The 25,221-nt window shown below is 57.7% G+C and overlaps 1 protein-coding gene across 1 annotated transcript in view; it reads left to right on the plus strand.

Annotated features, from left to right (window-relative positions):
- Positions 1–25,221, plus strand: part of UNC13C (unc-13 homolog C) — a 78,825-nt gene that overhangs the window by 48,252 nt on the left and 5,352 nt on the right. The window contains exons 12-27 of the mRNA XM_048481679.1: positions 632–747; positions 1,303–1,466; positions 2,150–2,300; positions 4,952–5,020; positions 6,088–6,177; positions 6,790–6,918; positions 8,305–8,438; positions 11,283–11,368; positions 12,652–12,778; positions 13,680–13,776; positions 15,338–15,481; positions 16,050–16,127; positions 17,224–17,301; positions 22,471–22,559; positions 23,375–23,512; positions 24,661–24,784. Of these exons, the coding sequence (XP_048337636.1) occupies positions 632–747; positions 1,303–1,466; positions 2,150–2,300; positions 4,952–5,020; positions 6,088–6,177; positions 6,790–6,918; positions 8,305–8,438; positions 11,283–11,368; positions 12,652–12,778; positions 13,680–13,776; positions 15,338–15,481; positions 16,050–16,127; positions 17,224–17,301; positions 22,471–22,559; positions 23,375–23,512; positions 24,661–24,784 (1,814 nt within the window). The remainder of the gene's footprint in view (positions 1–631; positions 748–1,302; positions 1,467–2,149; positions 2,301–4,951; positions 5,021–6,087; positions 6,178–6,789; positions 6,919–8,304; positions 8,439–11,282; positions 11,369–12,651; positions 12,779–13,679; positions 13,777–15,337; positions 15,482–16,049; positions 16,128–17,223; positions 17,302–22,470; positions 22,560–23,374; positions 23,513–24,660; positions 24,785–25,221) is intronic.

Consider the following 25,221-nt stretch of genomic DNA (forward strand, 5'->3'; position numbering starts at 1 on the left):
CTTTGCCACCTTCCCTTTGAACTTCTGGCCAAGAGAAGGCGTGTTTCGTGGCACGTTTGTGGTGCCGGAGCTGTCCGGGGTGGCCCATTAGTTCCAACTGGACTTTCCAGCAGGGCTTTTGTCTTCTCTTTCGAAGAATTCTCTCCCCACGTGGGGGCTGTGGTCCCGATCCGGCCACTGCTCCAAGCTGCCCCTGGTTGTTCGAAGGCCCCCGTGCCGTCACGGCAGCCTGACTTCAGAGAGCCGAGTGTTCCCCAAGCTGGCTCTGGAGCACCACTGTTCCTCTGGCATCTGCCTCACGCTCCGTGGGTGGGGGGGAGGGTGGCCCCCTGCCTGATGGGCAAGTGGGTGGGACAGTGGCAGGGAGGGAGGGGCCATGGCTTAGCGGAGGAGCGTCGTCTGCTGGAGACGCAGAAGGGGCCTGCTCCCCCGGAGCCAAGAGCAGAGCCACTGGGTCCCACCCAACACTTCTCCGTTTGGTGGGTGGGGATCTTATTTTGCTTGTAGCCTTTTGCGGACACAAGGGAGGGGGGGGGCTCCTAAATAGGACAGTCACTTTGCTCAGCTGCTGAAAATCTGTTCTTGGCATCAGCCAAGTTGTCACTCCCCCCTCCCTGACTGTTCACCCCAGAGAAGCGCACGGACAGGTCTGTGGTGTCGGGGGCCGTTCGGTTGAAGCTCAATGTGGAAACCAAAGGCGAGGAGAAGGGGACTCCGTACCACGCCCAGTACGCCTGTCTGCACGAGGTATGTGGAGGACGCGCACCCGATCCCAGAGAGAGCTCCACTCCAGCCCCCAAGGACTGTCCTCCGGCCGGCCGCCCACTCCCCGGCAGGGCTCTGGAGGACGCAGAGACTGTTGTGCCCCCTGCGCTGGGGCAGCCCACTGGTCGGGATGGGGTGGCCAAAGCAAGAGAGTTGGTTGTGGGGCAGGAGACATGGCTACCTGTGGAGCTGGCGGGAGGGAGTTGCCACACCACACAGGCTTCGGGGGCATTTGCAGAGGTCTCTCCCAGCAGGAAATGCCCTGACTTCTCAAGGTAGATGTGACCCCCACTCCAGGCCGAGCTCCAGAGCCCATTCCCTGAGGCCCTGCAGGGTGGGAGCCCTTTCCTCTGGGGCCGGGAAAGCTTCAGGTTGAGGCAGGCGCTGTCTTCTGGGAGGGCTGCCGGCTCCAGCTGCTTCAGTGCTCCTGGTCAGGGAAGCAGAGCAGAGAGGAACCCCGCCTAGTGCCGACTCTGCCAGTGGTTCTTGGCAGTTGGCGTCCCCAGTGAAGGTGAAACATCTGTCCCTCCCCTCCAGAACCTCTTCCATTACATGACTGAAGTGAAGTCCAGCGGGGTTGTCCAGATCCCCGGAGTCAAAGGAGACGAAGCCTGGAAGGTCTACTTTGATGCCGATGCCCAGGAAATCGTGGACGAGTTTGCCATGCGTTACGGGATTGAATTCATCTATCAAGCAATGACGTACGTTGCGGAGGGAGACCTGGCGTGGTGCCTTGGAGAGACGAGGGCTGGGGAGTTCTGGGTTCAGATCTCCACTCCGCCAGGGCTTCCGTGGGTGCAGGCAGAATTCTGACAGAGTACATAGAAGGCTCTGCCCAGGGAGGGGGTTCTCTCCCTCAAACCGAGTGGTAGTGAGGCGGCTTTGGACGGGGGTGGTGTCTGTCCAGGTTTGGGTATTGAGACCGGGGACCTTAGAGAGCTTGGTTGTTTCCCAGCCGGCTTCGGTTCTGTGTATGTTTTGCCATCCCTGCGCGGTTGGGGTGTTGTGTTAGCTGTGCCCCATTTTAAGAACGGCTCTCCTGTTTACTTCTTGGTTACTTGGCCTGCGTCATTCACGTCTCATACTCACATGCCCTGATGGGAAAGGGAGGGGGGGCAGGACAGGTGCTCTGGCCGCCCCTCCCCCCCAGTCAAGGCGCAGCCCCAGAGTGGGGGCCGCTGGTCAAGGCCCTGTCCTCTCATCCATGGGAAGGACACCCTGTCCTCATGCAGCCCCCACCCCCCTGCCCCTTTCCTCAGCGGAGGCATTTGCAGCTTTTGAGTCAAAATGCCTCCACGTCATTTGGCAGAGCTGATTGTGCTCCGGGGGCTGGCGCCAGGCATTCCCCGTCTTTTAACGGCCGGCCATCTGGTTTGTCTTGCAGGCATTTCTCCTGCCTGTCTTCGAAATACATGAGCCCCGGAGTCCCTGCGGTGATGAGCACTTTGCTGGCTAACATCAACGCCTTCTACGCTCACACGACAGCCACCACCAACGTCTCGGCCTCCGACCGGTTCGCTGCTACTAACTTTGGGGCAAGTACTCTGCTCACAGGGACGAGCCTCAGTTTATCTGCTTCCTCCCGAAGGCTGTGCTCCTGTTCGGGCGCCCAATGCAAGCAGGTTCCTTTAGGGCTGCGGTGTGTGCCGTGGTCCTCCAACCGTCTGCTTTTCTCCTGCTTTACTCTGATCTTTCCCAAACCTGGTTTGATACAATCTTTTTTTGAAAGAGCCCACCCCAGCTGTCTTTGTTCAGAATCTGAATGGGAACAGGAAGATCTTTTAAGGTCCCGCCCCCATTGATGAACTTTTCCTTCTCTGTCCCCTCCTATGTTTGCCATCCCCCTATTAAAGCACGGCATGACGTTGTTACTGCCTGAACTGTGCAGTGGTGCCCTCGCAGTGGCCAGTTTGTGGAAACAAGCCCTCCAGCGGCAGCCGTGAGGGGACAGTTGCAAGGACAGTGTGGGGACGTTGCCCTGCGGAAGTGCCTTTGTTGCGGTGTGGAAGTGGCCGGAGCGGACTGACCCGACTCTTGCCGCTTTGGCCCTGCTTTGCCCTGCTTCTGGTTGCGGGAAAGTGTCTCCTCTGCTGCCCCAAGAGGAGGCGGCTGAGGGGGGATATGATTGAAGTCTATAAAATTATGCATGGGGTAGAAAATGTTGACAGAGAGAAATTTTTCTCTCTTTCTCACAATACTAGAACCAGGGGGCATTCATTGAAAATGCTGGGGGGAAGAATTAGGACTAATCAAAGGAAACACTTCTTCACGCAACGGGTGATTGGTGTTTGGAATATGCTGCCACAGGAGGTGGTGATGGCCACTCACCTGGAGAGCTTTAAAAAGGGCTTGGACAGATTTATGGAGGAGAAGTCGATCTATGGCTACCAATCTTGATCCTCCTTGATCTGAGACTGCAAATGCTTTAGCAGACCAGGTGCTCAGGAGCAGCAGCAGCAGCAGAAGGCCATTGCTTTCACATTCTGTATGTGAGCTCCCAAAGGCACCTGGTGGGCCACTGCGAGTAGCAGAGTGCTGGACTAGATGGACTCTGGTCTGATCCAGCAGACTTTTTCTTATGTTCTTATGTTCTTATGTTCTCTCCTGGTGCCCAGATAAAGGGTGGGTTTGCAGAGTGCAGCTGAGCAGAAATCCCGCCCTTTGGCTAGCGCTCACACCCCGCTCCGAGTCAATAGCTCAGTCCCCCAGTCCAGATTGGATGGAAAATCTCCCCACACGTGCCGTGTGTCTCTGTGGTTTTACGCCATCCGCTGGCTTGTGTTACGCAAGCATTGTTTTGATAGGCAAAAGATGCTCAGGTGCCCAGAGATTGCGCCGCCTGACTCGGAACCATCCAGCAGCCCGGCTGAGTGCCCTGTTGGCGCTTGGCTAAGCCAGCGCTCGTCTGCTCGGCCTGCAGGTTGCTGAGCGTATTTGAAGGTTCATGACACCATAGCCAGGCCTCTTGCAGAGCCCGGTCCCTCCTTCAGCCGAGAGGTTTGAGGCAGCCTTCGAGACGGGCAGTGGCCAGCCTGCCTCTGTTTCTGCGGTTTCTTGTGCAGAGGCTGGCCTCTCTCAAGCTAATGCTAATTTACCTTTGACGCAAGCATCAATCCATTTGTAAAGGCACGACCAGAAAGGCCTCAGGAAGCATTGGCAGCAGCAGCAGCGAGGTTAAAAGCTTTTAAAATGCTTCTGGCGAGCCTTTGCCTGGAGGGGCGGGACCACAAACACACACCCCTCCCTAGACAGGCCAGAGGGCCTCGGGAAGGAAGGGGCCCTGGGCCGGAGTCCCTGCAGGCTGCGTGGCCTAGCAGGGAGATCTGGGAAGGCGGAGGAATGTCCAGCAGCCGCCTTTCCTGCCCCTCAGACCCAGCACCGCCTGAGACCTCGTAGTACTGCCCAGGTCTGAGGGTGAAGGCAGGGGGAGGAGGAGACTGGACACCAACCTCACCCCAGCAGCTGCAGGGCAAGCTTCCAGAGAGGTCCCAGATGACCCTGGCAACCAGAGGGCCAAGGCAGGAATGGCTGGAAGGGAGGGGGGCAGGGAGCCATGCAGCCCCCTCTCCAGCAGTGGAGAAGGCCAGGGGGCCCTGGGAAGGATTCAGCCTTGGACCAGGGATCTCCACTCGGGCATCAGGGGGCCCCTCCCAGGGACTTGCAGCCAGTCACTGCCTCTTGGTTGTGGCTGGGAAGATACAGAGGATGACCGGCCGTGCAGCCGTGAGATGCTTCTGAGCCCCCTGGCCCAGGCTGAGGCTAAACGTTTTTCCAGGTAGTGAAGGTGGGGGTGCTGGGAGAGTCCTGTGGCTGAAAGGGAGCTCTCCGTGAAGAAGCTCCTGGCGACCTCGGCCAAGGGAGCAGCGAGAGCCCTTTGGGGCCTGGGTCCAGCGGTGCTTCATGTGCCTTTGCTCTCCCGCTTGTGTCTGGAGCGCTGCCCTCCCGGCTCCCAGGCGGCCTCCAGAGCACGGAGGGGATGAGGGGTGGGCAGGGGGCTCCAGCTCAGCCTGCGTGGAGGACAAAGGACTTCTTGTGCCAGCTCTTCTCCTGCTCAGGCTGGACCTTTCGTAGGCAGCCCCCGCCTTTCTGTTTCGGACATCAGCCGTTGGTGTGAGGGGAGCAGGTGTGAGGCCGTCAGTGTGTGTCGCTCACGGACGTCTGTGGTGTTTCCCCCCCTTCCCTGCAGAGAGAAAAGTTCATAAAACTGTTGGACCAGCTTCACAATTCTTTGCGGATCGACCTCTCCAAATACAAGGTGTGTGCCCCTCCCATCCCAGCCCCGCCAAGGCATGGGAAATGTGCTGGGGGGGGGTCACTGAAGCAGGCCCTTCCCCCCCCTGCTGGCCTCTTCTTTGTTTTCTGGCACAAGGGGGGGAAACTGAGTGGAAACAGGAGACTGGGAATCGTGCTCTAAACTTAGTTGACCACTTTAAGAATATAAAATGGGCTAAAAATAAAGGAGCAGCAGTGGCGTAGGAGGTTAAGAGCTCGTGTATCTAATCTGGAGGAACCGGGTTTGATTCCCCGCTCTGCCGCCTGAGCTGTGGAGGCTTCTCTGGGGAATTCAGATTAGCCTGTGCACTCCCACACACGCCAGCTGGGTGACCTTGGGCTAGTCACAGCTTCTTGGAGCTCTCTCGGCCCCACCCACCTCACGGGGTGTTTGTTGTGAGGGGGGAAGGGCAAGGAGATTGTCAGCCTCTTTGAGTCTCCTGCAGGAGAGAAAGGGGGGATATAAATCCAAACTCTTCTTCTTCTCTTCTAAATGTAAGTCAGTGCAGTCAACACTCACAGTGTCTGCTATACTGATGAATGCTTAAAATGCTGCTCAAGCAAGGATTTCCCTACCTTGCAGTGCTGGGTGGCACACCTAGGCAAGGACGGGGGCCCACACCCTCCTTACACACGAGGGCCACCACAGAGAGGCCTGTACATGGCGACTCTGGGGCAGGGTCTCTCAGAAGCAGCCGGGCAGGACAGGCCTCCTGTAGGGAAGGAACATGGCGAGCCCCTTGCAGCCGAAGTAGTGCCCAGAGGAGGCGTCCGTCCTGTCTTCCTGTGCCTGGGGCTTAGTCCTGCCCCCACCCAGCCCCTTGGCCCCTTTCCTCCCCCTGCAGTCAGGGCGATAGAAGCAGTCTCCAAGGGCCACTCCAAGGGTGAAGAGGCCCTGCTCTGCTGCAGCCTTTCCTCAGGCAGGCAGGTTCCTCAGTGATGTTCTCCAGGCTGTCCCCGCAGGGTGAGCGTGCAGGAGAAGGGGTTTTGTTGGCGATGCCGGTCTCCGGCTTCAACTGAGGCTTGTTTGCTCCCATGTTCACGCATCAGGAGAACTTCCCAGCCAGCAGTCCAGAGAGGCTTCAAGACTTGAAATCCACAGTGGATCTGCTCACCAGCATCACCTTTTTCCGCCTGAAGGTAACTGCTGTGAGAGGAGCGCTCAGAGAACTCAGAAGCCGAGCGGCAGGGCAGTCCGTGGACATCCTGTTGCATTCCTGGCCCCCTGGAGACCACGGCGTCTGGGGGTGCATGGGGAAACCTTGCATCTGGCTCAAAAGTGGCATTTTCTTCCAAGATGCAATTTTTACGGAATATGGAACCTGTGCGCTCGTTCCAGGCTTGTACCAAAAACACCCAGTATTTGATTTTTGAAAGTCTCTCGTCTGAGGACTAGCCCTACTTAGTTTCTGAGGTCAGATGAGATCGGGCCCTCCAGGTGGTGGCGGAGACTCCATAGCATTTCACCTCACAGGTGTCTTCAGAGTCTCCCAAAGAATTTTTTGAAGTTCCTAAAGCTAAGGAGATACTCGGTTAGTTCGTCAGCTCAAAATAATTTCTGCGGTTTCATTTTAATGGCATTATTGTGTTCCGGTGGTTTTATTATTTTTGCTTCAGGCATATTGTCTAGAGAAAAACCCACATAGTATTGTAAAGGAACCAAGTCCCGGGTTGTTCCCCTTCCCGTTTGGGCCAGCGCAGTGCTGGAGGTAGGAGGCGCATGCCGTGAAACGTGCCTTGTCAACTGCGCAGGTGCTGGAGCTGCAGAGCCCGCCCCGGGCCAGCGCTGTGGTGAAGGACTGTGTCAGAGCCTGCTTGGACTCCACCTACAGATACATATTTGACAACTGCTACGAGCTGTACTCTCAGCTGATGGAACAGGTGAGCTCTGCTGAGGAACCCCTGGAGGCCTCCTCCTCCCTCCCACGGCCCTGCGAGAGTTGGGTTGGGGAGCTGCCTTCGTGCCACCCCTGAGCAGGGCTCAGCCTCACCAGAAAGGGCCCCCTGGGCCTGCCTGTCCTGACCCAGGAGCCCCCCGAGTCCGAACCACTCTGTGGTTCATCCTCCAGCATCACACCTCCCTTAAGGGTGGGCCGGGTCTGGCAGCCCAACAGCAAGCCCGCTGCTAGGAAGCGGGACCACTGAAGGGAGGTTCAGCTCTTGCTTGGAGCAAAAAGGTGGAAATGCCCAGTAGTGCCTCGTACAGCAGAGAGCTTTCCTTGGGATCCTAGGCTCATTCCGCACATGCAGAATAATGCACTTTCACACTGCTTTCGGTGCTCTTGGAAGCTGTGCGGAATAGCAAAATCCACTTGCAAACAGTTGGGAAAGTGGTTTGAAAACGCATTACTTTGCTTGTGCAGAAGGGGCCCTTGTTTTTCAAACTTCTGCCTCGTGAGCTGTGCAGTGGCTCTTGCTTAAGGGAGGGGGGAGGGGAGCTGTCTGCTGTCCTGTGGAAGAAACTCCGGACCACTCATAGGTGTCTTATGGGGCTCTTTCTGAGTGGTGTCTAATGGCCCCTCTGGCCCCCCACAGCCACCTGCAAGGCGCTCTGCTCCTCTCTGCCCAACCTGAGTGTCCCAGACTTTGGCCTTGGGGACAAGTGGTGAAAAGACTGTTTGGGTGACTCTTTCCCAGGCTAGGGGCAATCTGTTCTCTCATATTCTGCTTTGGGTGAGATCTTTGGTGGGTGATCACAGGGACCTCCCGACTTATGAACGAGGGCGGGGGGGGAGAAGAAGAAGCCGAGAGGGTGTGTGAGCCCCACTCTGTCTGCATCTCAGCCCAGCTGAGTGGCAGCCGCTCCTTTGCCCAGCCGGCTGGGAGGGCTTTTCAGTCCAGTCCAACCCAAGCAGAGAGGATGCTTATAAAATTGCGGCTTTGAAGGAATGCTTGGAGGTCCAACATGAACTGGGAGTTTAGCTGGAACATCTAGTCCTGCGGTGGCGAACCTTTGGCACTCCAGATGTTATGGACTACAATTCCCATCAGCCCCTGCCAGCATGGCCAATTGGCCATGCTGGCAGGGACTGATGGGAATTGTAGTCCATAACATCTGGAGTGCCAAAGGTTCGCCACCACTGAATTCTAGTCTGTCCCTGGGGACATCTAGTGATGGGGAGGGGAGGCAGCCTGAGCCACCAGGTGGATCCGCCCTGCTACTCCATGAGGCTACTGTGGACAGAAAGGGCAGAGGCTCCCCCTAAGGGCCAAAGTGCCCGCCCCCGCCCTTCCATGCCGCTGGAATTCCCAAACCTTTGCCCACAGGGTAAAAAGCAAGATGTTCCTCGAGAAGAGCAAGGCCCGACCACGAAGAACTTGGATTTCTGGGCCCAGCTGATTACCCTGATGGTGACCATCATTGACGAAGACCGGACGGCATACACCCCAGTCCTGAACCAGTAAGGCTGTGCTCCGGTGCCCGAGGGTGGGGAGGGGGGGCCGTTCCGGGAGAGAGCAAGCTCCCTGCCCCCCGGGGAAAGGCGATGATTGCCCTCCCCCCTTCTCCCTGTCCCATCACTCTTTCACGCTGCAACTGTCAGCACTGAGCATGCCCGGGGGCACTTCCGCCTGCCACAGCTCTTCCCACCCTCAGAAGGTAGCTGAGAGAATAATCTCCACCATCCTTTTAAATAACGGAGGTTCGTCTACACAGGAATGGCGGCTCCCTCGGCCTGCGGTTGCTGCCTGTTGATGAATAGCAGCGGAGGGGGTCCGGCTGACCTCTTCTGCCCTGTGCCCAGGGAGGGGGAGGAGGAGGAGGAGGAGGAGGGGGGGCATCCCCCGTGTGTTTCAGTGGAAGAGCAAGGAGGCGCCTGGGGGTTGGGGGGTGGGGGACAGGCTCTCTAACGTGTGGATGTGGCTGAGCAATTCCAGCAGACTCCGTGATGTCAGGCTGATGTGGGCGGGGGGCGAGGGGGGAGGCCTCCTGGAGGGAAGCCATGCAGAGAGGATGATTGCTCCTCCTCGCCTTCAGAGCCCTGCTCTGTTGTTGAATGGCCTCCACAAAAGGTTGCGTGGCTCCGGCCAGGGCTTCTGACTGCAGAGGAGGACAGGCAGCCTCACTCCCTGGACGCAGCCCCGTTGCCATGGCGCTTTCTGGAGCTGCTGTGATGGGATGGAGTTGTGGCACGTTCCGTATCTGTGAATGAGCCCTCTGAGGAATCTGTCCCTGTCCTTCCCTGGCAGCGAACGCTTTCGGCGCAGTGCAGCTCATGCCAAACACGGAGGGGACGAGGCTCCCCCCCCCCCACTGCACTGGACCGTCTCCCAAGGGGAAGAGTCTGGAAGGCCCCAGCCAGACATTTGGACACAGGCCCCACTGGGCCTCTGAGGGTCAGTCCGGCATCCTCTGGCCCCCCTTTGGGAACCCGGCGGTGCTTTCCAGGGGCTTCCCTGCGATGTCTGGCGCTGCAGAACTCCCCCCCTCGGCCCTGACCAGCCTTGGCAGATGGGGGAGCAGGTCTCTCCCACCAGCTGGCCCCGCATTCCCAAGCCAGAGGCCAAGGCACCCACCCCCCCACCCCCGGATCCTGGCGGGAACGAGGTTTCCCTGGGACCCCCTGGGTGGGCGGCCTCTTTTTGAAAGGGGGACCAAGGAAGGCGTGTGAGCCTGTGAGAGAGAGAGAGACGCAGCAAGTTTCACACCCAGGCCCTGTGGGGGGCCTGATCCGGGGGCCTGACTTGGCAGCCCCACACTTTGACGCCCAGGGAGTAACCAGGGAAAGCTGAAGAAAATGTTTTGCAGAGAGAGAGGCTCCAAATCCTGTTGCACTTGCGGATGCATCCGAGACCCCCCCCCCTCCTCCGCACAGGGCCCGGGAGTTCTTTTTCTTTACCACCACCACCACCTCCAATTTGGTTTCTTAACATCCAGCCTGATGAGGAGCTCTGAAGGACTCAAAAGCTTGCACTGGCTCTATCGTGTCCTTCTGGAGTTACGTGACTTCGGGTTCTCGATTTTGCTGTGGACTCGTAATTGCTGGCATCTTAAGCTGGCTGCTAGGAACCAACCCCTCCAACAGGGCATGGCACCTCCAGACCAGACAGATGCTGGTGATCCCAATAGAAAGTGCCGGGGGGGGGGGGAAGGGGGCAGGGCTTCACCTTCTGTGAGGACAGCACCAGGAAGCTATTTTTAGGCCAGGCCGTGACTCACCGTGGTCCTTTCTACGCAGAGATGGGCTTGCGTGGTTTCCCCAGCGCCAGCGTGGGTGCTGATGCCACGCAGCAGAATTGGAGATGTCACATGTTGTGTCTCCCCGCATTTTCGCTGCCCCAGCTCCCCCACGGCTGCTGAATTCAGAGGGCCTGATAGACGTGTCATCGTAATGACATGTCAGTCGCAAGCCTAGAACCGAAAACATCCCCCTGGGGCTCGTGAGGAGAGGGGCTGCTGCAGATAACTGGGTCAGGGGAAACGGGCCGGGAACTGATGGGCCTTCCCGTCCACACAGGTGCCTGCCCAGCACTTCCGCATTCTTCACCCAAACAGCCCTGCAAAGGGGGGTTGGGCGAGGCTGCAGGAAGGATGTGGGGAGACCAGGAGGTGCCCCAAAGCACCACGACATCGTGGAGGGGTGGGGGGAGCTCCCACTCCCCAGTAGCGCCCAAGCCAGGGCAGAAAGCTCGCGTGTCAGTGGCCGTGGGCATCCGAAAGGCCAGATGCTTGCTGCCCTAAATAAGCCTTCACTGCAACGGGCCACGGGGGAGTCAGTGGCTGGCAAGGAGCAGCAAGTGCCATCTTCCTTGGGGGGCAAGCAAGCAAGCTGCGCGGCAGGCAGCGACACGCCTCCTCACGTGTAAACAGAGAAACGCGAGAAGAACCCAACTACAACCCCGCTGCGGAGCGAAGAGCCCCGAGGGAAACACTCCGTGCATAGCGGGCCCTGGTCTCTTCCCACTGGAAGGCTGCTCGGAAAGGCAGTCGGAGGGCACTGGTGCCCTTTGCACATGGCCGTGTGCGCTCAGTTAGGCTTGTGAACAATCAAGGCCGTCCTGAGCTGCTCTTTCCGTGCTGACTCTCAGTTGCCCACCCCCCCTTCGGTGCAGGGCCCACAGAGGAGTGGGGCATGTCCTCCCTCCTCAAAGAACTTGCTTGTCACCCCTCCAGTCTGAAGCTTCCACGCGCCCGCCGGTGGTCTGCAGCTGGATCTTCTTTGGTGCTGCAAGGAATGGCGGACCGGGGGTGTCCGTTTCCCGCCGTCCAGGAGCCAGACTGACCGTGCCTTTGGGTTTGCTTTCAGGTTCCCTCAAGAGCTGGACATGGGCAAAGTCAGTGCGGAGTTCATGTGGACCCTCTTTGCACAGGACATGAAGTACGCTCTGGAAGGTAATGGGCGAAAGGCCGAGGGCTGTTTCTCCGCATGGGCAGGTTCTGGAAGCTGGCATGACACGGGGGGGGGGGGGGGGGGGGGGTTTCAAGCTCTGCTGTGAATATCTGTGGGGACTTCTGTGGCACTTGGGGAGTTCGGAAGCCTGTTCCGAGCGATTGGCGGTGGCTGGGCACGCAAGTCAGAGTGGCACCGGACTACTAGGGGCACTGCTCTTTGCAGCCGCTCTCAGCGGCCTTTGCAAGGCCCCTGGCTGTGGGTGCAGGCGGCCGATGCTTCTCAAGAGAGATGCCCGGGGCAGCTAGACGTGTGGCCTGGTCGTTTCTGAGTTGTGGCAGCCGCTCTTCCTTGCAGAGATGCTCCTTCATGTGGGGAGCGTCCCGGAGCCCCGTTGCTTGGGTGGGCCTGGCAAATGGGGTGGGTGGGCACTTGCTCTGCCACTAATGGCCCAGGGGTGGGGGCATCACCCTGTCTCCCTGGGCTCTTCCATGCAACAACAGCAGCCACAGCTGTCTTCATCACTTTGAGCTCTTGGCCCCAAAGACCTGAGCGATGTGCAGGCAGCACTGATGGGCCTTACTGGCTTGGTTAGGGGCCAGCTCGTTAGCAGCGGCGGCAGGATTTGCATATAACTCCAGCTGCTGGATAGAATCGGAGCAGAGCGGCTCTCATCATATCCTGGCAGGAGACGATGACTGGCATATTGATCACCTTTCCAGGTGTCCTCAGCCTCGAAGGAACCGCTGGGCTCCTGCTGTATTTTTCTAGGTCCAGACCAGCCCCTTTCGTTGGCTTGGCTAGCTTAGGGCCAAGGTGGGTGAGGGGGGCCTGTGGAGTGACGCTCCCCTCACAATAGCCTGCCCAGCTGTTTTGGCTAGAAAAGCAGCGCGGGGTGGGGAGGCAGAGGGGCCCCCAGGTCACACCCTGGCCTGCTTGCCACGTCCGGCAGTGGCGGGATCTGAGCTGGATCAGGGGACTTCTGGCCCGGTGTCTCATCCTGTCTGGCCCTTCTGAGCTGTCCGTGCTGAGAAGGAGCCAACCTCCCCCTGGGCTGCAGTGCCAGGACTGAGGCCCTTTTTTGCACAGCACCGAGAGACCTTGAAGGAACGGTGTGTGTCGCAATCCTAACAACACGAAGCCAACCTGGGGTGTGAGAGCCTGACGGGATGTATTTTGCTGGGGCCAGTAATGTGGCGAAGGTGCGCGTCGGGATGCAGTAATTTTATTTACAGCTGCAGCTTTATTAAATATTTTCTTTTTATTTTATCTCGCTCCATTACAGAGCACGAAAAGCAACGGTTATGTAAGAGCACAGATTATATGAATTTGCACTTCAAAGTGAAGTGGTTTTATAACGAGTATGTGCGAGACCTTCCGGCGTTCAGAGAGGCTGCCCCTGAGTATTCTCTGTGAGTTGGGGGGGGAGGGGTTGGGGGGAGGGGGCTTTTATTCTGCTTGTTGAACTCAGGTGTCCTTTCAGGGCTCAGCCTCGGCATCCTGAAGAACAGAGTCTGCTTAAACTGTGGCCCCAGAAAGAGGCAAATGCTTTCCTTGGCCCTTAGTGCCCCAGAGACTGTCTTCCAGAGAAATGATCCTCCATCTGCTAAGGATCAGCAGTGGCATAGGAGGTTAAGAGCTCGTGTATCTAATCTGGAGGAACCGGGTTTGATTCCCAGCTCTGCCGCCTGAGCTGTGGAGGCTTCTCTGGGGAATTCAGGTTAGCCTGTGCCCTCCCACACACGCCAGCTGGGTGACCTTGGGCTAGTCACAGCTTCTCGGAGCTCTCTCAGCCCCACCTACCTCACAGGGTGCTTGTTGTGAGGGGGGAAGGGCAAGGAGATTGTCAGCCCCTTTGAGTCTCCTGCAGGAGAGAAAGGGGTGGAATATAAATCCAAACTCTTCTTCTTCTTCCTCCACGGTGGCTGGAGGCTGCTGGCTTTTGCCTCCCATGGCACAGTAGCCGCCGTCTCCTGGTCTGGGGGGACTCTCTTTTGCAGGGCGGGAAAGCTTTCCAGTCCATGCAAGGGGGTAGCCCAAGTCAAGCCACCTCTATTCACCTCCTTCACCCCCCGCACACACACACACACACACCCCAGAGATTGTGGCTCTCCACCTGTCTGGATGCAGCGCCTTCCCTTTAACTCTGGACCGTTCCGGTTCGAAAATCCTCTCCTGTTACGTGGAAGGATGTATGCGTGCAGTTTTGTTGTTGTTGTTGTTCTGAAAAATGGCTGCTAGAGCAAAAAAGAAGCAGCAAGAGCAGCGGCATCTATCTGAGGAGGCTGCCTGTTTGCTTGTCTGTGTCCCCAGGTGGTTCGAGCCATTCGTCATTGAGTGGCTGGATGAAAACGAGGACGTCTCCCTGGAGTTCCTTCACGCTGCCCTGGGAAGAGATAAGAAAGATGGGGTGAGAGGGGGCTGCTGGCGGGGGCCTGGCTGGGAGGGGGAGGGGGGCTGAGGTGCCGCCCCCCTCTCCTCCCTGCATTGCATCTTGTTGCCCGATCCCACCCTGGCACGACGGCTGCTTTCAGAAAGTGTCTGCAAAATGCTCTTCCTGGGCTGGGGGTGGGCTGGCGGCAGCTGTCTGCTTGGAGAGGGAGGACTGAGAATCCAGTAGAAGTGCAGGTCGCCTTCCTTCCGTGGGCCAAGTGCGGGGTCTTCTCATAAGAACATAAGAACTAGCCTGCCGGATCAGACCAGAGTCCATCTAGTCCAGCATTCTGCTACTCGCAGTGGCCCACCAGGTGCCTTTGGGAGCTCACCTGCAGGAGGTGAAAGCAATGGCCTGCTGCTGCTGCTGCTGCTGCTCTCGAGCACCTGGTCTGCTAAGGCATTTGCAACCTCAGATCAAGGAGGATCAAGATTGGTAGCCAGAGATCGACTTCTCCTCCATAAATCTGTCCAAACCCTTTTTAAAGCTATCCAGGTTAGTGGCCATCACCACCTCCTGTGGCAGCATATTCCAAACACCAATCACACGTTGTGTGAAGAAGTGTTTCCTTTGATTAGTCCTAATTCTTCCCCCCAGCATTTTCAATGAATGCCCCCTGGTTCTAGTATTGTGAGAAAGAGAGAAAAATGTCTCTCTGTCAACATTTTCTACCCCGTGCATAGTTTTATAGACTTCCATCATATCCCCCCTCAGACGTCTCCTCTCCAAACTAAAGAGTCCCAAACACTGCAGCCTCTCCTCATAAGGAAGGTGCTCCAATCCTTCAATCAGGGGGTCTCCTGAAAGGAAGGGCAGCATCTGTGCCCAGACTGTTGTCCCGGAAGCTGTTCATCCTAGATTGAACGGGATCAGACAGGCGGCCGGAGTCCCAGTGTCCCAGTCCAAGGCCTGCAGCCGGGTGGCACCCTGGAAGGGGAGGACCACATCCTCCACCTCAGCCGCAGTGGACAAGAGCAAGCAGCACTCAGCTGAGGACCGCCCGGCAGGGCCCGCCCCTTGCCTTTTTCTGCCACAGCCCTTCCCAGAGTAGCCACTCGGTCTCCTGAGCTAGTACAGCAGCTCTTCCAGGGAGCAGAAGGCGTAGGAGGTTAAGAGCTCGTGTATCTAATCTGGAGGAACCGGGTTCGATTCCCCGCTCTGCCGCCTGAGCTGTGGAGGCTTATCTGGGGAATTCAGATTAGCCTGTGCACTCCCACACGCGCCAGCTGGGTGACCTTGGGCTAGTCACAGCTTCTCGGAGCTCTCTCAGCCCCACCCACCTCACAGGGTGTTTGTTGTGAGGGGGGAAGGGCAAGGAGATTGTCAGCCCCTTCGAATCTCCTGCAGGAGAGAAAGGGGGGGATATAAATCCAAACTCTTCTTCTCCTTCTTCTTCTTCTTCTTCTTCTTCTTCTTCTTCTTCTTCTTCTTCTTCTTCTTCTTCTTCTTCTTCTTCTTCTTCTTCTTCTTCTTCTTCTTCTTCTTCTTCTTCTTCTTCTTCTTCTTCTTCTTCTTCTTCTTCTTCTTCTTCCTGTAGTTCCAGCAGACTTCTGACCACGCCCTTTTCTCCTGCTCCGTGGTGGACGTTTTCACACAACTCAACCAGAGTTTTGAGATCATAAAGAAGCTGGAGTGCCCAAATCCCGAGGCCCTGTCTCATCTGATGCGGAGGTTTGCTAAGGTAGAGCGACGTCCTCTTGGGATCTGCCCCGTTGTGTCTGGGAGGGTTGATTGGAAGCGGCAGCCGGCTTCTCCAGCCATCTCCTCACGGGTGACCGAGCGGCCGCCTGTGCTGAGCTGGCACCCTGTCAGAGAGCGTCTCTGCTGTGGCTTGTGGAAATTACCCATGGAAACGGCATGTGTCCCCAGGGAAGGACCACACCCTCCACCTCAGCCGCAGCGGACAAGAGGGCCCCTATCCCCCAGCCCCCTCCCACCAAGAAAGAGGGGCGAAAGGGACCCCTGGAAGTAGCTCCCCCTCCTCTCTGCCTGCCAACAGCTGTGGCTCTGCCCTAAAAAGCTAGCCAGGACTCGGGAGTTGAAGGGTCCCAAGTGGGATTGCGAGGACAGCAGCGTGCGTGCGTGAGAAACTGGGGGAGGCCTCGGGGAGGTTTCTGCAGCCCTGCCAACCTACCTTGCAGGGTAGTTGTAGGGATTCTAAGATAGCTGGGGAAGTCTTTCACACTCTGCGCGGGGCTCTTGCGCACTGCCCGGTTCCTGCAATAACTGGGCTCCCTTCTTTGCTCCAGACAATCCACAAAGTGCTTCTTCAATATGCAGCAATTATCAGCCGGGATTTCAGCTCCTTCTGTGACAAAGGGAACGTGGTGAGTCCAAAGCTGTTTTGTCTGCCACATTTCTACGGCCTTCGGATATAATAGAAGCAGTTCGGGGTGGGGGGGGCTGTTCAGTCAAGGGGGGAATGGGGTGGGGGGCCAGAAAAGGCAGGCAGGGTCCATCTAGTCCAGCATCCAGCTCTTCTGAAGGCCTGCACACCAAGACCCACCTCTGCTGCCGCTGCCTTCTTGCCACAGACCGTCCTGACCTGTGTCTGGGGGCGGGGGGGGGCACCTTTCTTGCTTGCTGAGTTTGTCATAGAACAATTTGTGGGCTTTATTTGCCTTTCTTGGCCTGCTTGTGTGCATCTCCTAAAATTTTCCAAAAAAAGATAAGGGAAGCAGGAGAATGGGGGCGGGGTGAGCAGGGATCATCTGTCACCCTAGAAATTTATGAAGCAAGCCTTTATTGGCATAAACACTACAACAATAATAAAAACAGATTAAAAAGCATATACAATACAGGATATACGTGTTAGGACAAAGGAAATCTACTGGCATTTAATAATTTCCAGGGGAAAGTCTGCCACTGTCATACAGAGAGAAGGATCAGGGTTGTCCAACAAGTAGTGTAATCTAATTAAATCAGGGAGATGGGGTAAATGTAAAGGAGTGAGATTCACATACTTGGATCTGATTTCCTCGAATCTGAGACGGTGTAGTAATTGGTGGGCCAGAGATTCAACTGAGCCGTCGTTACATGGGCACAATCTTTTAGCCTTTTCTTGCTTATTAAATCTGCCATGCAACAAGGCAGAAGGCATAACATTAAACCTGGCAAGCATTATGGCTCTCCTTTGAACAGGGTTTATTAAGCAGTACAGGTAGTGTGCCAAGTGGCCCCGTTCAAATGGGAGAGAAAAATACAGACCCTAGAAATTAAAATTCCCCAGAGGCAGTCGGGTGAAGATGCTGGTTGGTGGATGCCAGACTTCCAGCTGGGGAGACCGCTCAGCCCCGCCCCCTGACCCTGGGGGTGCTGGTTCCGGAAAAGCCTCCACGTCGACGGCCCTGCCTTGTGGGGTTGCCTGGCAGCCGCAGCCCTCAGGAGGGTGCCGAAAGTCATGTCCGCCCGTCTTCCTTGCAGCCCTGCATCCTGATGAACAATATCCAGCAGCTGCGAGTCCAGCTGGAGAAGATGTTTGAAGCCATGGGGGGGAAAGAGGTGCGTGTCCTCCCCCACCCCAGCCCCTCCCCAGCCACGGGCGCCAGGGGGCACAGGAAGGAGACCCTCCGCTGCTCCGGGGGCGTGGCTTGCTCGGCACCACGTTCCATTCCTGGAGGGAGGAGCCAGCCCTGCCATTGGCGAGGCTGGCGGTGGGCGCCTGGGTGGGGAGGGGGAGTTCCATCTTGCTGTGCCATCTTCTGCCCAATGCTTCCAGTGGACCTTTGCTGTGGTTCTGTGTGGTGGTTTGTTTGGTGTGATGGTTTGCTTTGTGGGGGGGAGGGGGGTGCCGGGCATTGTCGGTCATGTCACCCTGTCTTTGTCTAACACCTTTAACTTGCCGCGTCCTGCACAGAAGCAAGCAGGAGAGAGGTTCTCTTTTGAGGTTTGTGCTGGCCGGTGTCTCCTCCTCCTCCTCCTCTTCCTCCTCCTCCTCACCCCCCTCCCTGCCTGTGCATCAGTGTGGCTGAGTCACCAGAAGGGTCCAGTAGAGCCCAATAGAGCCGGTGCTGCTGCTGCTGGCTCTTCACAGGACACTTCTCTTGGCATAGACTGAATGAGGGCCAAGGAATGTTGCTTGGCAGATGCCTGTCCCATCTTTGGAGTGGTTTGATGCCGTGGAAACCAGCCGGCTCAATGCCGGGAGCGGGGGGGTCATCTGGTGGCCTCCCTCGAGAGACCTTCCAGAAGTCCCCCCCCCCAATGAACGGAACGGATGAGGGGACTGTGGCAGGGGGCCACAGTCAGCTCTTCCTCGGTGCAAACGTTTGCCAGAACTCGGACCCAGCCTTCTGCCCCATGGATGGGTAGGAGCGCTTCCGCCTGCTCAACAGCGGTGGCCCAGGTGCAGTTCTGACGGGCTGGAGGGGCCGTCATCTCACCCTGTGAAGCAGAGCAGGGCAGACTCCCGGCCTCTTCCCAGCTTCACTTCTGGGGAGCTGAGGCTGGGGGGGGGAGCCGCTCCTCTCGGGGTTGTGTGCGGAGCCTTCCAGGCAGGCTTGGCTACCCCCACCCCCCATGCAGCCCCTCATTCCTGCTGGGGAAGAATCTGATTGGTGGGCCAGGCATTGGGGGCCCCCCATGGTCTTTCCCCCCAGCCCCTCCTCCCACACTGATTCACCGCCCCTGATGGATTCTGCAGACAGACAATTCCTGGTCCCAGCATGTCTTGGCATGGAAGCGCCTCCTTGCTTGCCTCTGCTGAGGTGCAAACAAGTGGTCATGAGGCCGACAAGACACCCCCCCCTCCACTGGCCTCCCTCCGCCCGCCCACCTGGGGGTCCATTTTCTTCCCTTTGGGTTTAAATCCTGTGCTCAGAGGCCATGAGAACGTGAACGTTTTCAGTCACGGAAGTGGCACCGAGTGCTGTCGTAGCCGGGCTCTTGATATCCCTGGACAATCAGTGCAAAAAGTGAATTCCCAGCAAATAGCGCATTCGGATGGGCCAAGTAAAGCCGGAAAATCAGCCGCCTCCCTATATTATTATTATTATTATTTATTAGATTTATAGGCCGCCTCACCCCCAAAGGGCTCGAGGCGGCTCACAATACAGCTGTTCCAATAACAGCACATAAAATACATAACTAAAACTAACCACATTAAAACAAATTTCCACAGCAGCAGTTTCTTAAAATGTAAATAACAAAGTTAAGAGCAAGCAAAATTAAAGACAGGCGCCCGATCAAAAAGGCTGGGAGGGGAGAGGCAGGGCCCAAGATGGAATCAAGGCTCTGCCAAGATGGAAAACTGGCAGCCTCAGTGGGGGGCAGGAGATCCGCGGCCAGCCTCACCGAAGGCCCAGTGAGAACTCCTTTCGTACGATGATGGCCAGGAGGCTTCCAGAGTGCTCCGAAGTGTCTCCTATGCAGGGGTGCTTGTAAACCCTCCCACTTCAAAGCACAAGCAGTGTCAGGTGCGACAAGGACCACGGTCCCTCAGAGTCCCACCTGTCTCCAGAACGCCCTGCAGCAGGGCAGGAAGGGCACAACTCGATGCCTAAACATTGCCCCTCCCCAAACCTCCGTGGCACATTGTTTGTCAGCAGAGAGGCTCTGTTGTGCTGCCAGGGGGCGGTGGGGGGGCCTCCTCCTCCAGGAATTTGTTGGTGCCCTTTTTGAGCCATCCTAGCCGGTGCTTGCATCTTGTGTCAGGATAGGCCTAAGAAATCAGCTGCCCACCAGTCATAAGAACACAAGAAAGAGCCTGCTGGATCAGACCGGAGTCCATCTACTCGCAGTGGCCCACCAGGTGCCTTTGGGAACTCACAGGCAGGAGGTGAAAGCAAGGGCCTTCTGCTGCTGCTGCTGCTGCTCCCTAGCACCTGGTCTGCTAAGGCATTTGCAATCTGAGATCAAGGAGGATCAAGATTGGTAGCCATAAATCGACTTCTCCTCCATCAATCTGTCCAAGCCCCTTTTAAAGCTACCCAGGTTAGTGGCCATCACCACCTCCTGTGGCAGCATAGTCTTCTTAGGTGACCCGGATTCCCAGCACTGTGGGAAAGGGAGACGTTCTCCCCACCTGCTCTCTTTGCCCTTCCCATACGTCTATCCATTTAGGTTGAATTCCCCACCCACACGAACTCACACCTGGGGCTGTCGTTTTCAGGACCTGGCAACCTTTAAACCCGTTAGCTTTTCTCCGTAAAGGAAGGGCTCTTTGGTCGCCTATGGGTGCCCTTTTCTGCTCCTTTCCCAGATCCACTTTCTTGACTCAGTGTGCTAGACGCTCCGTCCAGGTTCCTTCTGCAAATGTCCTCGGCATGAACACTCTCCCGGTGTCCTCTTGTTCTTCTCGAACAGCCTGCGCCTGCTTGTAGTTGCAATCGGCCTTGACCCCCTTTGGAGGGCCTGGTCCATTTCCCGGGCGGCTTCCTAGGAACCAGGCACTCCTCCACACAACCCAGTGGTGGGTTAAAATCGAAGCCAAACTTAATGAGTTGGGCATTTCCTTGGAGGACCTGCTAATGTTAACAGAGCAGGAGGTCTCTGGGGCTATCAAGAAGAGACTTTTTGATAGTTTCAACAGATGCTAGAGGAAGCTAACAAAACCTGTTCCCCGATCTCTCTGGGAATACCTGTGGATACATTAATTGTAGCCCGGTACCTTTATCTCCTGGTTGAGGCCCGGGGGCGTAGAGCAATCACCTTAGCTAGGTGTAATGCCCTGCCTTCCTCCTTTAGCCTTGGACGCCACCTTGGAATTCCACATAAAGAAAGGAAATGCCCGTGTGGCATGGGTCCTGTGGAAACAGTATCTCACATGCTGTTGGATTGTCCTTTTTATGAGATAGGTAGGAAGAAGCACATAATCCCCTTCCTGCATGGAAGTGAAGGCATCACAGATAAACAGAAGGTTATATATCTTTTAAACAGCCACAACTACGAGCTGTTGGAAGCGGTGGCTAAATTTTTAAATGGTGTTACTTTAACTCGTCAGAAGTTGTAAAGGCTGTCATTATCTTGCAGTGTTAATGTTAAACCATTTATATGCCATTAAAGGCATTCGAAATCAGAATCGAACCAGACACCTTTAAAAGCCTGCTTTGAATTGAGCCTGGCTCTTTTGTGGGGTCAGATTGGCCCCCAATACCCTGCCTGTAGTGGCACCCCCTCACCCTCTGTAGCCGGCCCTGGAGCAGCTGGCTGTGGAGGTCCTGGACCTCAGCCGCCAGCCGAGCATCTTCTTCTCCTTCCAGGACTGCGCAGCTGCAGTTGGGTGCCAGAGCCCCAGCATGCACCATCGCCCCCGGTTCCTGCCCCCACCCCCACCCCCATCTCACCCTTCTGCACAGGCGGGCAGGTCGCTGTGTGGTCGGCATGTGCGTCACAAGCCCTTCCCTACGTGTGGGGCTCCCCATGTCCAGTGCGGCATCTGCAGAGCCAGGGGAAAGGGAGGCTGCCTCCGTCTTCCTCCAGGCTGCCCTCTCCTGACCAGGAACTGGGCAGCCTCTTTTCCATGCACACCCGGGCGACTGTGGCTGGAAAGAGCCAGGAAGGTACCTGTGATCCGCCCACCTCACCTGGGCCGCCCCTCTGCCCGTCTGCTCAGCAGGGGTTTCCACGTGCAGTCAGAGAGCACTCTCTGGACGGCTTCAGGTGCCCCACAGTGAGAAGATACGCAGAGCCCCCTGGATCAGGCCAGGAAGGGGCCCGTCTAGGGCAGCGTCCTCTTCCACACAGTATCCAGCCAGCTATTCTGGAGGGCCAAGAGCCCCCCCACCCCACCCCCCACACCCTGTAGGGAGTTTGGGAAGAGAATGGACAAGGACTCTTGCAAGGCAAGGGGCGTAAGCAGGTGGATTGGGGCCGTCACCCCCGGTGCTGCCACCATCTGGGCAGCAGGAGGAGGCCATTGCTGGGCTGGTTCTTGGGGCAGAGTAGGAGCTTTGCAGGAGGAGGCCATTGCTGGGCTGGTTCTTGGGGCAGAGTAGGAGCTTTTGCATGGAAACCCCCCCCCCCCCCCCCCCGAAGCCCCCTGGCTCTGCCTGCATCCTTCTGACCCAAGAGAGTGCCACAGTTTGCCCAGCATCAAAGGGCGTGGGCCAGAGGGGTCCAGGCCCACTCTGCTCCCGTGGCCCTTTGTGGGCGGGGCAGGCGTGCCTGGCTCCCTCTGGCTCACCCCGCCCACGCTTGGGTCCGGCTCCTTGGGCAGAGCCCCGGAAGGCTGGGAATGTCTGCTCAGCTGCCCCCCCTCCTGCATCTCCTGCCCCCGGAAACAGCATGGGCCCAGGGAGCCTCCTGCCGGCAGGACGCTCTACACTAATGCAAAGCAGCGTGGAAACCCCTCCCCACCCAAAAGGGGAGTGGCCAAGGCGATGGGGAAGCAGCCGCAGCTGGGGGCCGAACGGGGCCAGTTTGCTTGACTGGGGCCTGCCTTAGCCCTGCAGCCTCTAGGAGGCCCTTCGCCGTGTGGCCTGAATGGCAGGTGAGGGTGCAATTGGATCCCCCGCGGGGGCAAGCCACTGGGCCGCTCTCCTGCACCAGTTCCGTTTCCCTGCGTGGCAGGTGAGACCCCAGGTGAATTAGCAGGCGCTCCGTAGTTTCTGCCTTGGAGTTTCCACCGTGGTTTTCCATTAATGTCACCCCACCCCCACCCCCAGGGCTGTGTGGTCCTTCCCACTAACGGTGGGTGCTAACGGGCACCTAACGGCCCGCCTCCCTTTTCAGCTGGACCCCGAGGCCAGCGCCGCCCTGAAGGAGCTCCAGATCCAGCTCAGCGGCGTCCTGGACGAGCTCAGTGTGATCTATGGGGCCAGGTAAGAAGCCCGCCGGGTCCTCGGGGGCCTCCTCAGGCTGCTGCCCCCCGAAGCAATGGAGCCACCACGGAGCGGCGGACTCGTGCCTGAACGCCCTGCTCCTGCACACAGAGCCAGCAGGGCCAGTCCCAGTCCTGCCTCCGCCCCTCCTGCCCCACAGGGCTACTGCAGGCCACCTGGTTCTGTAGAGAAAAGTGGGGTGTATCAGCCAAGTAGGAGCAGCAGTGGCGTAGGAGGTGAAGAGCTCGTGTATCTAATCTGGAGGAATCGGGTTTGATTCCCCGCTCTGCCGCCTGAGCTGTGGAGGCTTCTCTGGAGAATTCAGATTAGCCTGTGCACTCCCACACACACCAGCTGGGTGACCTTGGGCTAGTCACAGCTTCTCGGAGCTCTCTCAGCCCCACCCACCTCACGGGGTGTTTGTTGTGAGGGGGGAAGGGCAAGGAGATTGTCAGCCCCTTTGAGTCTCCTGCAGGAGAGAAAGGGGGGATATAAATCCAAACTCTTCTTCTTCTCCTCCTCCTCCGTGGCCACAGCTGAGGAGGGAGGAGGGCTGGTTGCCTCTGGAGACAGAAAGGCTTTCTAAACTAAAAAGCAGGTCATAGAACAGGGCAGTTGAGGACACTCGAGGCCTGGAGCTGCCAGAACTGAGCTACAAGGGGGGGCCAAGAGGCTCTGGGGGGCAGGGGGCGAAGTATGTGCTTAGTCCAGGGCAAGTTTATTTATTGTTATTTTTATTTTATCAAATGTATGAGCCGCCCTCCACCTTTCCACCCTCACCCACTCTTTGGGGGGGGGGGTGCTTTTTCCCAAAGTTTCCAGCTTGTCATTGAGGACTGTGTCAAGCAGATGAGCTTGGAGCTGAACCAGATGCGAGGCAACGGAGCTGCCGCCCCTCCCGCTGTGGAGGCGGAAATAGTGCTGCGCCCACTGATGGATTTCCTGGACAAAACGTAAGCAGTGCCCACAGGCTAAGGGGGGTCTGTGGGCGGAGGAGCCTCCAGGGGGAGGGGCTGTGGCAGAGCTGGGTGCCTGCGGAGGGGGTCTCCCGGCCCATGCTTCCCATTGCCTCAGCACCATGGACTGTGTGCTGCGGCTGACCCCCCTCGGGCCCCGTGTTGCCCTCTTAGCCACAGTGCGCTCATGCACCAAGTGCTGAGTGTGCTGCAGCCCCCCATCAGCCAGCCCCAAGGGCCAGGGTTGCTGCAGCTGCTCCCCCCCCCCCCACTGCCCCTCTTAACAAGGCCATGATGCGTGCACACGGTCATGTGTCTCTGGACATGGGCTTTTGTGTCAGGGTAGCCTCTGGGCCTCCTATGAGACGCGCGTGTGGTCTGTGTATGCAATTCCCACTCTATATACTCTGTGTATGCAATTCCCACAGCTGAGCTAATCATGTCTCCCCTTTCCGGGGTCTGCAAAGGGGAGACATTATTAGCTCAGCTGTCGTTTTTCTGTGGGAATCTTTGAAGACCCGTCCAAATGGGTGCCGGCCGGTGGGCGCCTTTCTTGCTCGGCCACATACAGCTTTTCCTGCATTGTTCTGTGGCATCAGCCTCTGTGGCGGCTTCTGTGGCACTCCGGCTGCTGGGTCTGCCAGGGACACCTCTCGTGGCTTTCTGGCCACGCCCCTCCCTCTGAATGGGGAAGCTATGCAGTAGGAAAACCCAGTCCACCAGCCGTGCTTGTCTCCTGGCCGGGGGAGGGGGGAATACTCTGGTGTCTAATATGGCAGAATCCACAGAATGAGCGAGAATGTGGCTCATGACATCTGTGGACTGGAAGGGCCCCAGGCCTCTGCCCCCTTCAGCATCCAGTGTGAAGGCGCCACTGGGCAGCAGGGGGAGGGGAGGGGGCTGCGTTTGACTGAGGCTGCAGGAAGATCCCTTCCGGTCTCCTCCTCCCACGGAGTGGCTTCTGCGCCACGTATTTGGAGCCTTCTCCCCCGTACAGGCGCAAAGCAGGCGGCATCAGGGCTCCCCGCATCCTGCCTTTTGTAGCTGCCAAAAGAGGCTCAGCTCCAAAAGCCGCCGCCGCTCGCCTGAGCTGACTCGGACGCGTCTGACTGACTGGGGCTGGCGCTCTGCTCCGTCTCTTTCAGCTTAAGCCTCTCAGCCAAAATCTGCGAGAAGACGGTTCTGAAGCGGGTATTAAAGGAACTCTGGAAGCAGGTCCTGAACAGAATCGAGGCGCAGATCGTGCTCCCCCCACTGACAGACCAAACCGTACGTCTTTCTCCTCCACCACCCACTGAGGCCAAATGTTGCCCAGCCGAGATGGCTGCTGCGCTGCAAAGGGGGTGGGGGTTACACACTCCCCTGCCCACCCGTGCCGTTTTCCCTGCCCCCGAGGGCCAACACTTGCCCCACTGGGAAAGCCTGGCTTTCGCCCTCCAGTGGGTGTCAGTTTCTCCAGCCCAGAACTGTTTCTGGTTTGGGGGGAGCCCTTTCTTCCCCAATGACACCACAGGTGTGGGGAAGCAGAAGTGGGGCAGCTGAAAGAGAGGGGCAAGGAGGGTGACCCCTCCTCCCTCCCTCCCTCCCCTCCCACTGTGCACCCTCCCTGCCTGCAGTCCATGGGTCTTCAAACCAGGCAGTGAGTAGGACAGGATGGCTGCCTCTCCCTGGGGCCTTCCAGCCCAAGCATGGCAGGGTGCGGGGGG

Source organism: Sphaerodactylus townsendi, linkage group LG17, assembly GCF_021028975.2.
Source record: "Sphaerodactylus townsendi isolate TG3544 linkage group LG17, MPM_Stown_v2.3, whole genome shotgun sequence".
Lineage (NCBI taxonomy): Eukaryota > Metazoa > Chordata > Lepidosauria > Squamata > Sphaerodactylidae > Sphaerodactylus > Sphaerodactylus townsendi.